Source organism: Rattus rattus, chromosome 10 (genome assembly GCF_011064425.1).
Source record: "Rattus rattus isolate New Zealand chromosome 10, Rrattus_CSIRO_v1, whole genome shotgun sequence".
Lineage (NCBI taxonomy): Eukaryota > Metazoa > Chordata > Mammalia > Rodentia > Muridae > Rattus > Rattus rattus.
Window position 1 is genome coordinate 58,900,861 of NC_046163.1, and position 14,383 is coordinate 58,915,243.

The 14,383-nt window shown below is 49.6% G+C and overlaps 1 protein-coding gene across 1 annotated transcript in view; it reads left to right on the forward strand.

Annotated features, from left to right (window-relative positions):
- Positions 1-362: 362 nt before the first annotated feature.
- Positions 363-14,383, forward strand: part of Parp1 (poly(ADP-ribose) polymerase 1) — a 31,901-nt gene continuing 17,880 nt past the window's right edge. Inside the window, exons 1-6 of the mRNA XM_032914949.1 lie at positions 363-623; positions 4,757-4,922; positions 7,746-7,861; positions 9,326-9,540; positions 10,683-10,785; positions 13,682-13,798. Coding sequence (XP_032770840.1) covers positions 504-623; positions 4,757-4,922; positions 7,746-7,861; positions 9,326-9,540; positions 10,683-10,785; positions 13,682-13,798 — 837 coding nt within the window. The 5' untranslated portion in view covers positions 363-503. The remainder of the gene's footprint in view (positions 624-4,756; positions 4,923-7,745; positions 7,862-9,325; positions 9,541-10,682; positions 10,786-13,681; positions 13,799-14,383) is intronic.

Genomic DNA, 14,383 nt, shown 5'->3' on the forward strand with positions numbered 1-14,383 from the left:
TTTATAGTTATGCCGTTTAATTTACTAAGAAATTTAAGCTAATGAAAAGTTAGGCTTTAGTTGGGTTTTTTGTGCCAGCAATCTAGTGGCTGTAAACCAGAATGCTCTACTTAGGGTCAGCAGGGTTCGCTCTAGACTTACCTAGAAAAAAATGGAAGTGGGTGAGGTGGAATTATTTGCGCGAACAAAAAAGCCTTTCTGGGACAAACCGACAAAAGGGGTGGCGCCTGTCAGACTCCTCGGCCCCCGCCCCTGCCCCTTCCCAGAGGCAATGAGACCAGCGCGCACAGGCGCAGTCGCGCTGGAACCCAACCCCGCCAAGACGCGTGCCGAAGCCCCGAGCTGAGGCTCCGCCCCCGCGCGCGAGCTTAGGGGCGGTCCCGCCGCCAGGCATCAGCAATCTATCCTGAGCGGAGGCGGCTCCGCACGCTTGCGGAGAACCGACACGTTAGCGGAGCGGACCGGCGGCGGCGTCTGCCTGCCGCTGCGGCACGAGAGGGAGGATGGCGGAGGCCACGGAGAGGCTTTACCGAGTGGAGTACGCTAAGAGCGGGCGCGCCTCTTGCAAGAAATGCAGCGAGAGTATCCCCAAGGACTCGCTCCGCATGGCCATCATGGTGCAGGTGCGGTGGGGCCGGGCCGGAGGAGCAGGGCGACGCGGCCCGGCCGCTGTGTGGGCTCCGGGCCGCCGCACTCCCCCTGCGGCTCGGCGTGACTGGGAGAGAAGGGCGGGAAAGGCCGGCGGCGCTGCCGCCGAGGTCCCTGAGGCCCACCGGGCCGGCCCTTCCCGGACATTGCGCTGACCCTGCAAGAAAAGCCCGGGAAGTAAGAGCATCTGGCGGTGCCTTCTTGCTTTGTAAAGACAACGGGCCTCTTCGCTAGGTCTGGTTGGTCTCAGTTCTTGTTTATTTCACTGCCTTCCCTTAGCGCGGGGGTGGAGGGTGTGCGTGCGGTCTTTGAAGCTGCCCTGATTTGGGCCTATCTTGTCCTGAAAGATTGTTCTCCATGAATACAGAAAAAATTTCCCCCTTCTTCCTTAAGCCTATTTTTGATTATCCTTTCAGCATCCGCTCACTCTCGATATTTCTATTTTAGTTATGCAAAGCAGTGCCGTTTCTTTACAGTGCGCGCTTTGGGCCTTGATTTCTACTTGGAAATAACATTTCCTCCAAACTTCCCAAGGTCTCTGCGCTTTCTGCAGTTACCTGGTCTCTTCACTGACACTTCCGAGATGGGCAGGAGGTGGTAGGATCCAGAGGTCCTTGGAGTTCCAGCGGCTCCTGTCCCTGGCTGGGCTTCTTGTTTTGCTGATTCCTGCCTTTTGCAAGTGTGGTTCTCACCTGCCCTGTTCCCACCTCCCCCTTACACTCAGTTACCCAAGCTCACGCTGCTAATGGTCAAGGTAATTGATTTTTCCCTTGCTGTCCAGCTGCAGTAATGTGTTTCAGAAGAGGCAGGCTAGCCCTCAATGGGGCGTCTGTACTTACTGGGGAAAGGGGAAGAAGACATTCACCCAGTAGTTACCTAGATACCACGCTGCTTCTTGTACTTATCTTTATGGCAAGAACTGAAGCTGTCATCTTGGTACCCTAACTCAGCATGCTTGGCACACAGTCCTCATTCATTCTGAACACATTCATTAAGTAGCAGCTAGGCGCTGCATTAGTGCCTGTAATTATCATTGGTGACAAAAATCCCAAGAACCACTAGGCACATCTTTATTGCCTGCCATTATGACTGGGATCTTTCTGCTTCATTAAGGTGGTGTGGGGAGGATTGATAAGCCTTGCATCTGGTGGGGCTGGCGACTGTGAGGCAGTTTGCCCTAGAGAGAAGGAGCCCAAGATGTCCCAGTCAAGTGTGGGAGCTTAAGAGTCAATATTCACCAGTGGGACTGGGAGATGGAGAGAGCTAAGATTTGAAGGACAGTTCCCTCCTTCCTGTGACAAGATAAATAGAATTCGAAGCTCTCTGGATTTAAGAGAAAAAAAAAAAATCCACATCCTTGCCAGTTTATAGATGAAACCCCATTATCTCCTCCAGCCTTGAGCATAACCAGGAAACAAAAGTGTCATGGGCTTATATTTTCATAGTTTATAATTGGGGATTCCTCGATTGTAGCAACTACTAGAGGGGTGTTAGTAGAGTATGAAGTAAGGGCACCTCCAGAAGTAGGTTGGTTGGTTTTGAGACCAGACTTCAAGGCTGATTGTGACCCCCTGGCCTCCATCCCTGGAGTGCTGAGAAATACAGGCCTGCCCTACAGCCACACCCAGCCCCAATGAATGGCTTTGTTCAGTTTTTGAGACCTGGGCTTATTGTCATCCTTCTGGCCTTGAACTCACAGAGATCCGCCTGCCTCCCTCCCCAGTGATGAGATTAAAGTCATGCACTACCACACCAGGCCTTAGAGATGTTAGTCCTTGCCGGAGAACAGCTCTTCTGTGAAAGGATGACTCCCTCCCCACCAGTACTGCCTAGGAAGAGAGGAAAAAAAGGAATTTTGGGAAGACTGGGGACACTGAAAATATCCAGGTCTTTTTGACTTTGAAAGAAAACTATTATTCTGAGTGAAGGTGGTGTTCTTCCTTGTTGAGACTGGGAGTTTAGGTCTGAATTTAAAGTTGGTCTCACTGGCTGAGCTTGGGAGGGCCTGAAAGAAAGAGACCTTTTTTTTCCTGGAGTTTGAATTTAAATGCAACCTTTTACATTTGTATGAGAGAATTGTTCTCTGAGCTTGCGATAACCTGATATTTTTGAGCCCTGAGTGAGGGAGGACCTGGGCCCTCTGACAGATTAACTGGGAGGAATGGCGATGTCCCCGGGAGGATTTGAGCAATCTAAGCTCAGGGCAAGGCCATCTCCCTCCTGCAGGCAGGACTCTTGACTTGCCTTACCTGGAAGGAAATGGTAAATAAACACTGTGGTCTGGCTGAGGCACTTGGTCCATGCCTGGTGCCCTGTGCTTGCTTCATAGGTCTGAGTCCTAGATTCTGTCTGTACCTTGCCTATTTCATGACTCCTAGGTAAAGACAACAACTTAGGATGCTGGCCAGCCATTCTCAGGCCTTGCGGTGGTCAGGAGTTTGTTTTTCTTATGTGGTATGTGTTTTGTATCTTAAGTACACTACCAGGAAGTACTTCTTGGTGTCACCAGTCCACAGCACCCCGCCGAGGAGGCTGTAGGTATTTGTTCTTGCAGAGCCATATGGCAATTGGGGCTCAGGGGTCTGGAGCTGTTGCCTGGTGTGATCTGATGGAGTGTTGAGAGCCAGAAGCTGAGTCTGCTCAGAAATGCCATTTATTGTCTGGTGTAGAAGCCATTTTTGCCACAGTTCCCCTACCTTTCCTCTGTGCCTGGCTGGGGAGTTTGGGTAGATTCTGACTCCAGGTAATACCTACTCTGAGGAAAGTAGTGGGTGGGGCCTGTGAGGTGCTGGAGGTGGTCTGCAGAGCTCCTGCAGCTCCTGAAAGACTTTTCCGGAACCCTGCAGGCCTAGGAGCAGATGATTACTATCGGGTCACCTAGGCAGGTCTTGCCTAACATTTTTTTAGGTTTTTATTTACTTACTTAGTTTTTGTGTTTATGCGTTTTTTGCCTGTATGTTTGTCTGTGCGTCACCTCCCTGGTGCCAAGAGAGGTCAGAAGACATCAGATCCCCTAGAACTGGGGTTACAGAAGGTTGTGAACGGCCATGTGGGTGCAGGGGATAGAACCCAGGTCCCGGGGAGGGACTGCTTAGCCACTGGGCCATCGCCTCAGCCCTTAGCCTTACATTTTAATGCATCTAAAGGAGGCCGACTCCATCCTAAAGCCTCAGCGGTCGTCTTCAATGCTGCTGGATGTGTTTATTTCATGGCCTTTACCTCTGCCCCTGAAGCAGCCGTAATTGACACTCTTGCTTGGGTTGTTCAGAAGGCAGTGTGTGTTAAGTAGCTTGTCCGAAGTCGGGATGGGGGAACTTGGTATCAGATTTTTGTCCCATCTGCCTCACTGTGTCTCCATTGTTGCCACCATCTGAGATGCTGCTGCCGCCTTCCCAGAGGCGTGGCCTGTGAGGGAAGGGTACCAGGAAACTGGGTTAATGCGGGCACTGTCACCATCTCTAAAACAGGCAGTACTGGGTGTAGAGCCTCATAGGAAAAGACAACGCCTGAAGCAGCACAGTGCCTTTGCCTCCAGCACATGGGGGATCAGGTGCCACCCTGAGGCCCTGTTCAGCCTAGCTCCAGGCCTGGAAGCCTTCTGCCTCAGGCTCTCCCGTCCCCTCACAGAAGCCATTCCTTCCACTCACTCGTGCATGCTTGCACTGTGCCTGACACTCTGCTGACACATTTTCTCAGTCTGGCTCGTTATCTAGGTCTTGTTCCTTATTATTTTTAACCGCAGAGGTGCTTTAGAGCCATTTCTGGGCCACCCAGACCCTTGAGCTCAAGTGCTGCTTCCTGGCTCTTCTAACAGGGCTAAGGGACACTGAGATATTCTGTGTGTCTCACCAGGCTGTGCAGCAAGTTGTACACCCTAAAAGGAACCGGGGTTACCCTCTCATCCTGAGCAGTGGATTTGGAGGTGGCCGGCCATAATTTTTAGCTTTTAGGGAAATAACTTAGATGAGAAGCCAGAAGCTTCCATTTGCAAGTCACTGTGTGACCCGAGAGAGCATTTGGAGCCTCGGGGAATACAGGAGTCCATTGCTGCCTGGGCTGGGGCCTACACAGAGATTAATGGCCCTCACTTCTGCTCTGTGTCCTTTAGTCACCCATGTTCGATGGAAAAGTCCCACACTGGTATCACTTCTCCTGCTTCTGGAAGGTGGGCCACTCCATCCGGCAGCCTGACACGGAGGTGGACGGGTTCTCTGAGCTGCGGTGGGATGACCAGCAGAAGGTCAAGAAGACGGCAGAGGCTGGAGGCGTGGCAGGTGTGTATAGCCAGGGTTCAAGAGCTTGTCTGCTGCATGGCGCTTGCTGTTTTGCCTTTCCAGATAGGAAAGGTAGCCTTCGACTTTGCATGGTTCTTATTTTTAATAGGTTTTAATTTTTTATTTTATTAGTAGTATATGTATTATTAGAGTGTGTGTGTGTGTGTGTGTGTGTGTGTGTGTGTGTGTGTGTGTGTGTTAAAATATGTATGTGGAGGTTAAAAGACAGCTTTAACTGAGTTGGATCTCTCCCACATGGACTCCAGGATTTGAACTCAGGTTTGCATAGCATGTGCCTTACAGCCAATCCATCTAACCAGTTTTAGGAAAACTGAGAGAAATACAAGAGTGCAATGCTCCCATAGCCGACACCCCCACCCCCATTGTTGTCCTTTGCTGTTGTGTGTTCTGTGGGCTTGGGTGGATGGATGGATGGATGGTGGATGGATAACGCACCTGCCACTGATGCCTTCCAGGTCCTGTACATAAATGGTACCCAGGAGGAAGCCTCTGTCAATCTTTCCTCCTTTTTTTTTTTTTTAAAAAAAACCCTTAGGCAGGCAGCTCTCTGTGAGTTCAAGGACAGCCAGTGGTGTGTAGGAAGACCACATCTTAAAACAAATAAATAAATACCTCGAAGGCAATCCTCCTGCCTTAGCTTGCTGAGGAGTCCTGGGATTACAGGTGTTCATCTTCAGCCCGGCTTCTGATTTCTAGCCTCATGGGTTAGCGTTGCCAAGGTTTAGTTTCAGGGACAAAAGGAAATCTGTGCTTTCTTCTCTGCTGCTTGATTCAGCGCAATACCCTTAGTTCTGTCCTGCTGCCCATTGGTGTCCTTTGCTTAAGCTCCACACTTTGCTTGCCTGTCCCTCTGTTGGTGTCTCTGGGATGGTCAGTTTCATTCCAGCAGGCTTTCTAATATTGATAAAGTTGGAGTGACCTTCATCCAGAAATCTGAAGTGCTCCAAAATTGGAGACTTTGAGTAGCTGCACACCGCCACCACGGATGGAAAATTCCACATCTGATTTCATGGCAGTGTTGGAGTTAATGATAGACAGGCTAGAAGTGCTGTACACCCTCACCTTCAGGCCGTGCGTACAACGAGAATGTATCTGTGAGACACGTGGATTTCATGTGTGGACCTGCAGCCCATTCCTGCAGGATGTCTTACGTGTATGTGCGGTTATTTCAAAAGTCAGAACAAAAAACCTGCACTCCTGAAGAGCTCTGTTAACGCTCAGCTTGTAGCTTGTGGCTTCTTTTTCTTTTTAAACTTTATGTTTAGATTTATTTTATGTGCATGCGTGTTTTGCCTACATGTGTGTACGCGCACCGTGTTTGTGCCTGCTTCCTGTGGAGTCGGAAGGGACTTCTGGTCCATAGGACTAGAGTTACAGAGCGTTGTGAACCTCCATGTATGGTCCTGTGGACTGAACCTGGATCCTCTACAAGAGTAACAGTTGCTCTCTACCCCTGAGCCATCTGCCCAGCCCACTTGTGATTCCACTGTGGACTTTTACTCCTGAACTCTCAGAGTACTTAGCCTCTGCAGGTCCCTGGGTAAGCACACATGTTGGAACTGCTACTGCCTCCCAGTCTGTGGCTCGACTTTCACTTTAATTGTAAATTTTCACACTTATTTATTTATATGTGGGAAGGAGTTGCATCCATGCATGGCAATTCTCTCCTAACACCCACTGGGTCCAAGGATGGAACTCAGGCTCGTGTTAGCTGTAAGGAAGATAATGGGGGATTTTTCCTGTTGTAAGGCAGCATTCTTGGAGAAGGCTATGTTAGTTACCTCTCTATTGCTGTGGTAAAAATAGCATGAGCAAGCAACTTAGAGAAGAAAGAGTTCGTTTCTGTGTAAGAGTCTCATGACAGGGAAGTGTGACATCAAGTGGGAGGCACAGAGCAGGAATCGAGCTGGCACAAGGTTTTAAACTCTCAATGACATCTTCCTCAGCAAAACTACCTTCCTAAACCTATCCAAACAGGACCAATTGGGGACCAACTGACATGCCCAAGATTATGGAAGACATTGGTCATTCAAACCACCTGACTTCCTTGTTAGTCAGAACCAGTTGACACTGTCACCAGAGCCTGTGTCTGGATTCCATTTGGTTCACTTTGTCTTCCAGGTCCATGGTTCCATTACTGTAGTGGCTTCGTGTAGTTGTGTCACTGTACAGTATAACTCCACTACTATTCCTTTGTGGGTCCTTTTAATTCCTCACAGATGTTAGTACAGCAGCTGGGGAGATAATTCAGTGTGTAAAGTATACCACGAAAGCATGAAGACTTGAGTTCAGATCCCTAGAACCCTTGTCAAAAACCTGGTGTGGCTGTAGTGTTGGGGTATAGGCAATGGAGACAGGCAGATCCCTGCGCTCACTAGACAGCCACCAAGCTAATTTGGTGAGCTCCAGGTTCAATAAGAGAGAGACCCTGTGTCAAAAGGTAAGGTAGGGGCTGGAGAGATGCTCGCTGTTTACTCCTTGGTTACGGTAGACCTGAGATTTGCTCCCAGCTCCCAACTGTCAGATACCTGATGCCATCTTCTGGCATCTGCATTCATTTACACACACACCCACACAGGCACAGAGACACATAATTTAAAGACTGAAGTAGCCCTAGGCTGAGCAGTAGAAATTAAAAGAAAAATTGGCCACAGTCGTTGCCAGTAGAGATGAATGTGGTCACCCAGAACACAGTGTCCTTGTGGGACGGTCCTGGGAGAAGGAAGACAGAAGAAATAGGCATTTTGGGGACTGTAGCATGAGGCTGCTGAGCTGAGCAGAGCCGTGGGTTTGGTTCTTCAGGCAAAGGCCAGCATGGAGGTGGCGGCAAGGCAGAGAAGACGCTGGGCGACTTTGCAGCAGAGTATGCCAAGTCCAACAGGAGCACGTGCAAGGGCTGCATGGAGAAGATAGAGAAGGTAAAGCTTGGGGGGCGTGGTCATTTCAGGAGGAAAGAACAAACTGCTTCTACCTTATAGCTCAACACAGAAATGCAATGGAGGTGGGAGGTGATGGTTTCTCACTCTGGGCAGGCCCAGACCTTTGCTTTCCTTAGCCGCCTCTACGGGTGGGGGCCCTGGAAGAATCTGTATAGTTCTGCCCAAAGTCAACAGGCATGGGGCAGTTCTTGTTTGATGGATCTGAGGTTAGGGTTATCCTGCTTCCAACTCTCCTGTTTTAATCAGGGAAACTTCCCAGTCCAGCCCTCCTTGCCACCAGCTCTTGTCCCTGAAGGCTGGCGGCCAGTCAGGTGGAGTGGCTAACTGGCTGTGCTGCTGGGAACGGTAGAAGCTAAGCCTGTGCCTGCCAGCATTCCCATCTCTGGGCTGTGACTCACTTAGCATTAGTTGTATTGGGTAGTGTGTGAGTCAGTTTTCTGTGTGGTAGACAATGTGATGCCAGAGATCGTCCACCTGAGGAGGAGGAGGCTGGTGTTGGCTCACGGTTTCAAAGATTTCAGTCACGGTCCATCCCTTGGTTCTGTTGTTTTAAGCCTGTCGTGGCAGGAGCATGTGGCAAGGGAGGCCTGTTTAGTTTGTGGGATATCAAAAAGGAAGACCAACATTTTAATATCAGGGGGAAACCCAAAGCTCTAACTTCTTTCTAGTAGGCCTTACTACCTACTGCCTCCCAAGAAAGAGCTAGAATAGGACCTTTGAGAATAGTTCAAGATCTAAATGTAGCAGACATGAAACTAAGGAAAATGTAGTTGGTAAATGTCCTCACCTTTCACCATTAAAAATTGGAGGCAAAAACTGTGGTCCTCTTGCCTCTGAGGGAGCTGCAGCTGCTCTGTGTTCTAGAGCGTCAGCCTGAGATGGAGTTCTCTGCATCGTCGGATCCCTGTTGGCCCAATTCTTTGCAGCTGCCTCACAGATGGGAACATCGGGAATGTCAGTTGGTGAATTATACACCTGGCAGGCTGGCAGGAGCCAGCTCGTGTTTATCGCTGCAGCTTAATCAGACCCTTCATTATAGCGACCAGAGTCCACGGGAGGGTGAGACGGACAAAAAGGCCCTGTTGGATAAATTGCCACACTAAAGCCGTCCCAGGAAGCGCAGCACATTGTCAGCATCTTAACCCATCAGGGACACGTTAGCACTTAGACAAGCACTTACTGTTAGTTGTCCAAGTATAGGTATGTAGATAGTCATTTAGAATGTGTAAGCAATACTAACTAATAAGATTATTAGCACAGCAGGTCATGTGTCAGTCTCATTGAATGTGAGTGCTGGGGCCTAACATTACCTTACAGTCCTTGATGGTATAAAAGTCAGAACTTTCTAAAAGCTTCAAATCGGCTACATGCGCCTCTGCCCTAGGCTAGCTACTCCTTGTCCTGCCTTGTCATTCCCTAGATGCCACATGGTTTTCCCAACAGGGTCAGATGCGCCTGTCCAAGAAGATGCTGGATCCAGAGAAGCCGCAGCTGGGTATGATTGACCGCTGGTACCATCCATCTTGCTTTGTCAAGAACCGGGACGAGCTGGGCTTCCGGCCTGAGTACAGTGCCAGCCAGCTCAAGGGCTTTAGCCTCCTCTCTGCAGAAGACAAAGAAGCTCTGAAGAAGCAGCTCCCGGCAGTCAAGAGTGAAGGGTAGGTGGGCTTTGGTTAGAGTGTGGGGTTCTAGGGGAGGTCTACAAGCCTGTGGGTTCCATCCCTCCAATGATGATCAGAAAGCCAGGAGCTGTGGCAATAGGAGCAGAGGTCACAGAGAGACTGGGACATCTGCTGCTTCTTAACCCACCCACCAGCTCACCAGCCATGACATCTGCCCCCAGATGCCAGGTTCCACAGACTATGACACTTTTTCTTACAAGCTTCAGATAGTAAAAGACCACCCTTGTGGACCATCCAAGTTTCCTTGCACAGGTGATGGCCATGGTTCCAAACCCTGTGAAGATCCACATTTGTGTTCTTTTAATATTGCCACAGTCCTGCGGCAGGGGCATTTCTGTGTCTGGATCTCTGGGAAGGAGAATCATGGCTGTTCACAAAAAGAAGAACAGTGGGAAGGGCCTGGAATTGGAACAGATGGGCACACATGGAATTAGCATCTAGAATGGAAGGGCCTCCTCCTAGACTAGCCTATTAATGGGCGTGCTGTGCTCACAAGCAACTTCAATGCTGCTGTCACCAGGCAGCTTCTTGCGCTCTCAGTGGGCCTAACACAAGTTTGTAGAGCAGCACGGGTGGCTTTGGAATGTGATATTAGCAAGTCAGGCCAGAGGGTGAGGATGCCCTTGGCCAGTTGCAGGCAGGGTGCTGGGCTCCTCCAGCTGTCTCTATGACATGATGCTGGAGAGCTGGAGCATGCTCAGCTCTGTGCCTGATCTCGTTATCACCATAGCCCTGCAAGTCCTGCTCTTCCTAGCACGTGGCTCTAGAAAGTGCCAGGGTGAACTCGGGCTGCGTGGTGTTCTGGGGAGCAGCTCTGTCTCACTCCAGACTCAGTTCTTATAGTTGTGTTTGACTTTGCCACAGTTCCCAGTCATTTTGTATGCAAGAGACATATGGGTTTAGCATGAGATGTGACCTAAGCCCTTGGTCTGTCCTGGCTGTTCTGGACACTGGGATGAGCTCCAGGCCCCTCCTTATTGGCAGAAGAGGCCCTGAATGGCATAGCATCTCCCGTCTGCCTGGGCTGCAGCTAACAAGGCTAAAGTGACATTGTGGCATGTCACCTGGTATTGGGCATCGGTCTCGAGGGTTCTTACTAAGTCCTGTATTTCTTTCAGAAAGAGAAAATGTGACGAGGTGGATGGAATAGATGAAGTAGCCAAAAAGAAATCTAAAAAAGGAAAGGACAAGGAGAGTAGTAAACTGGAAAAGGCGCTCAAGGTGAGTCCTGGGCTGTGTGTCCTCTGTCCTATCTCATGCAGGACACTTGGCTGTCCCTACTCACCAAGAGCAGGAGAAACTCTCGTGTGCAAGGCTGCTTTCTCCGAGCTTGTCCTTGTTCATAGAGACCATTTTTATTTGGGTAATGGAGCACATGAGGCCTTAGATGCCAGGTCTGCAGCCAGGACCAACCATGTAGAATGTTCGTGTCTTCCTAGACCCTGGGTGACAGACACGGTGATGCTTCAGTCCCGTCGAGGCATCATGTGGCACCCTACACCTGCAGCTCACTCATGAGTGTTGGAGAATGAGACTGAGTCCTCAGATGCCAGTTCTCAGTGCAGGCGCCTGGGAAGGAAGGTCAACAAAGGGCTGGAGCGCGTGCAGTATTCCCCACACTAAGCCGGTGGCTGTTGGCCAGGGAAGGCTCCTTAGAGTTGATTGTCGGGGCTGAGAAGCGGTTGCCACCTGTAGAACGTTGGGCGCTGGACAGTCTTGGGAACGTGATTTTTCCAGAGCCTGAGTTTGTGATCTTCAGCTTTTGCTACTGGCTCAATTATAAGCATATGTGATCTGGTTTTGATTGGTGGAGCCCTCTGCTTAAATGTGTGTGTGATATTCAACTGCTTCTTTTTCCTTCTTGGTATGGGTGTTTTGCCTGCCTGTGTGTCTCACGTGCGTCTGCTCCCTGCAGCCCTATGATTAGACTGGAGAGACTTCAGAGCTGCCGTGTGGATGTTGGGAATGAATGTAGATCCTCTGTAGGAGCAACCGGTGCTCTTAACTGAGTCATGAATGGCTCCAGTCATCCCTCTGTTTGATTTTTTTTTTAATTTTTCTTTCACATATTTGCATTTGCCTTTCAGTAAGTGTGGTGGTGTTCTCTCTCCAGCATCGCCAGTGATAAAAGCAGGCCGAAGGATTGGCTCACTCTCTCAGCTCCTTCCTCTACTTCAGTCTGTCTCTGTAGTCTCTAGCCTCAGCCATAAAAGGGAGATGGGTCTGCCACTTCTGTGAGACCTGTGCTCACAGACTGCTGCTTCTGCCCTCCCACTGTGCGCCCTGCCTTGGGGAGAAGAGAGAAGGGCGTTGGTATTGAGAGCCCAAGCACCGGAAGTGGGAAGCAGGGATGGTAGGTGATGGCCTCGGTCAGTGGAGTTAAAACCTTCCCTTGGTGTGGGCAGGGCCAGCACCCCTGCTTCCATCGTAGGAGGTGCAGCCGTTGCACGACCCACATAGCCTGCTCTCCCAAGGAGGGAGAGAGGTCCACCCCGGCCTACCTCCCTGGCAGAATGAGTGAGATGTGCATAAAAGCTCCATCGAAGCGTGGGCACTTAGACATTGAAATCAGGGTTTTCCAGTCCCAGTATAGAAGGGATCACTTATGCTCTTGCTTGAGCTTGAGTGTGCAGGAAAATCTGTAGGCGGGTATTGGGAAAGATAATGGGGCCCAGAACTTCCAGTCCCTTCTCTGTGCCTTGAAACAGTTTTCTGAGGGTTGATACCAGGGCCCATGCAATAAGGGATTCAGTCTTACTTACAAGTGGTCTCCTTCTTACTTTGCAAATGTTTTCTGAGAGCATTGCCTGGCTTTATTATAATTGTGGGCTTTGCCATCTGTGCCCAAATTCCCAAAATAGCAACTCTGAGATTGATTTATCAATGAATAAATGCCTAGGCCAAAGCTTTGGCTGTCATTGCCCTGTTTACTCTAAGTCCTGCCACGTGGATAGTTACTTCTTCTTGGGCTTATCCGACCATCTCCATCAGCTAATTAACTTCCTGTGCCTGACTATCCCAGAGTTCCTCTCTTCCTACTGAAACTCCCACTTTCTATTTCCTGTCTAAGCTAATAGGCCAACAGCTTTTTTATTGACAGGTGATGCTTCTGTACTGTGCCCAAGAGATTTATGCTTTATTTTGATGTGTGCAGGGGTTTGCCTGAGGGGTAAACCTAAGGGTGGAGTTGGTCAGACCAGCCCTGGAGAAACAGCCGGGAAGATACTGTTCACCTAGTCTAGTAACCTGAGTTGAGGTTTCAGTCAATCATACATATCTAATTGTATGTGAATAACTGTTTTATATGTGTGTGTGTTTGTGCCACATGCTTGCCTGGTGCCAGAAGATGTCAGAAAAGGGTATCCAGATAACCCAGACCAAGTTAGGGGTGGTGTTGTGAGCCTCCATGATGGAGTCAATTCCACAGTTCGGGTCCCAGGGACCAAACTCGGGTCATCAGGCCAAAGTCCAGCAAAGACTGAGGCAAGAGAATTTCTGTAAATTTGAGGGCAGCCTGGGCTACATGCTTAACTTCAGGCCAGCCTGGGTTCCTGAGTCAGATTCTGTCTCACTCACCACCTCAGTCTCTCCTTAAAAGTTACTGATTGGACTTTTAAAGTGTATAACCCAGACTTTTATTATCCCAGAAGAAAGAAGCCCATACTCCCTGCTTCAGTAACAGCGAATCCCACCTCCTTGAACAGTGTCCCAGGTGCCCTGTGGCCAGGCCCTCACTGACCCCTAGTGACCTGAGTTTGACCTACAAAACCTACATTAGGGGCTAGGCGTAATAATACACATCTTTAATCCTAACATTTGGGGGGCAGAGTTAGAGGCCAATCAGCCTGGTATATATAGTGAGTTTCAGGACAGCAGAGTCACATAAGAAAGTGAGGACCCCACCCCATCCCCAAAAAACAACAACAAAAACCCAAGCCTTTGCATTATGGAAGGAGAATATTAACCCCCACACTCTCAGGCCTCTAAACGTGCCCTGTGAAACACGATAGTGCACACACATCAATGACTGGATGTAACTTTTTTAAATGTAAGGTAAGAAAGCTATTAATTAAGGTTTGGAAAAGAACTGATCTCAGCTGAGGGCTCTCATCCTCAGGCTCAGAACGAGCTGATCTGGAATATCAAAGATGAGCTGAAGAAAGCCTGTTCCACCAACGACCTGAAGGAGTTGCTCATCTTCAACCAGCAGCAAGTACCATCTGGAGAGTCAGCAGTGAGTGCCCTTTATGCTGTGGGGGACACACAGGAGGCCCTGCAGGAAATGAGCTCCATGGCGCTGTCGCATGGCAGTGACTTGGCCTGTGCTGCAGGATATTGCGTCATTTACTTGGAAAACTGGTTTCTGGCTGTGGTGTGGCTCATCCTAACACACACCTTCCATCTAAGCTTCTGTTAATTGTAAATAAGACTCAGTAAAGTCAGCATGGGTCAAGAGGCAAGCAACCAGGTGACAGGAAGTGAACAGTGGGAAAAACAGAGTAAGAGGGAGGCAGGAGGACAGAGAGGTATACCCAAAGGAGAGGGAGGGACGTTCAGTTTACGGGGTTTTTGAGATGGTGTGGTTTAGGAGAGCTTCCTTTTGGGACCTCAGCTGAGAAGGAAGGCCACCTAGGTGCTTTCTCTGCCTCTCTGAGCAGCAGACATCTGGCTCCCAAGTCTTTATTGGTAAAATCAAATGTTTGATGAGATTTTGTTAAAAACAGTCCTGGTCACCATCTCCTCCCCCAGCTACCCCAGCATGCCATGCATTGCCACATGTCTCTCCTGGTTTAGAACCCAGTGAGGTAACAAGGTGGGC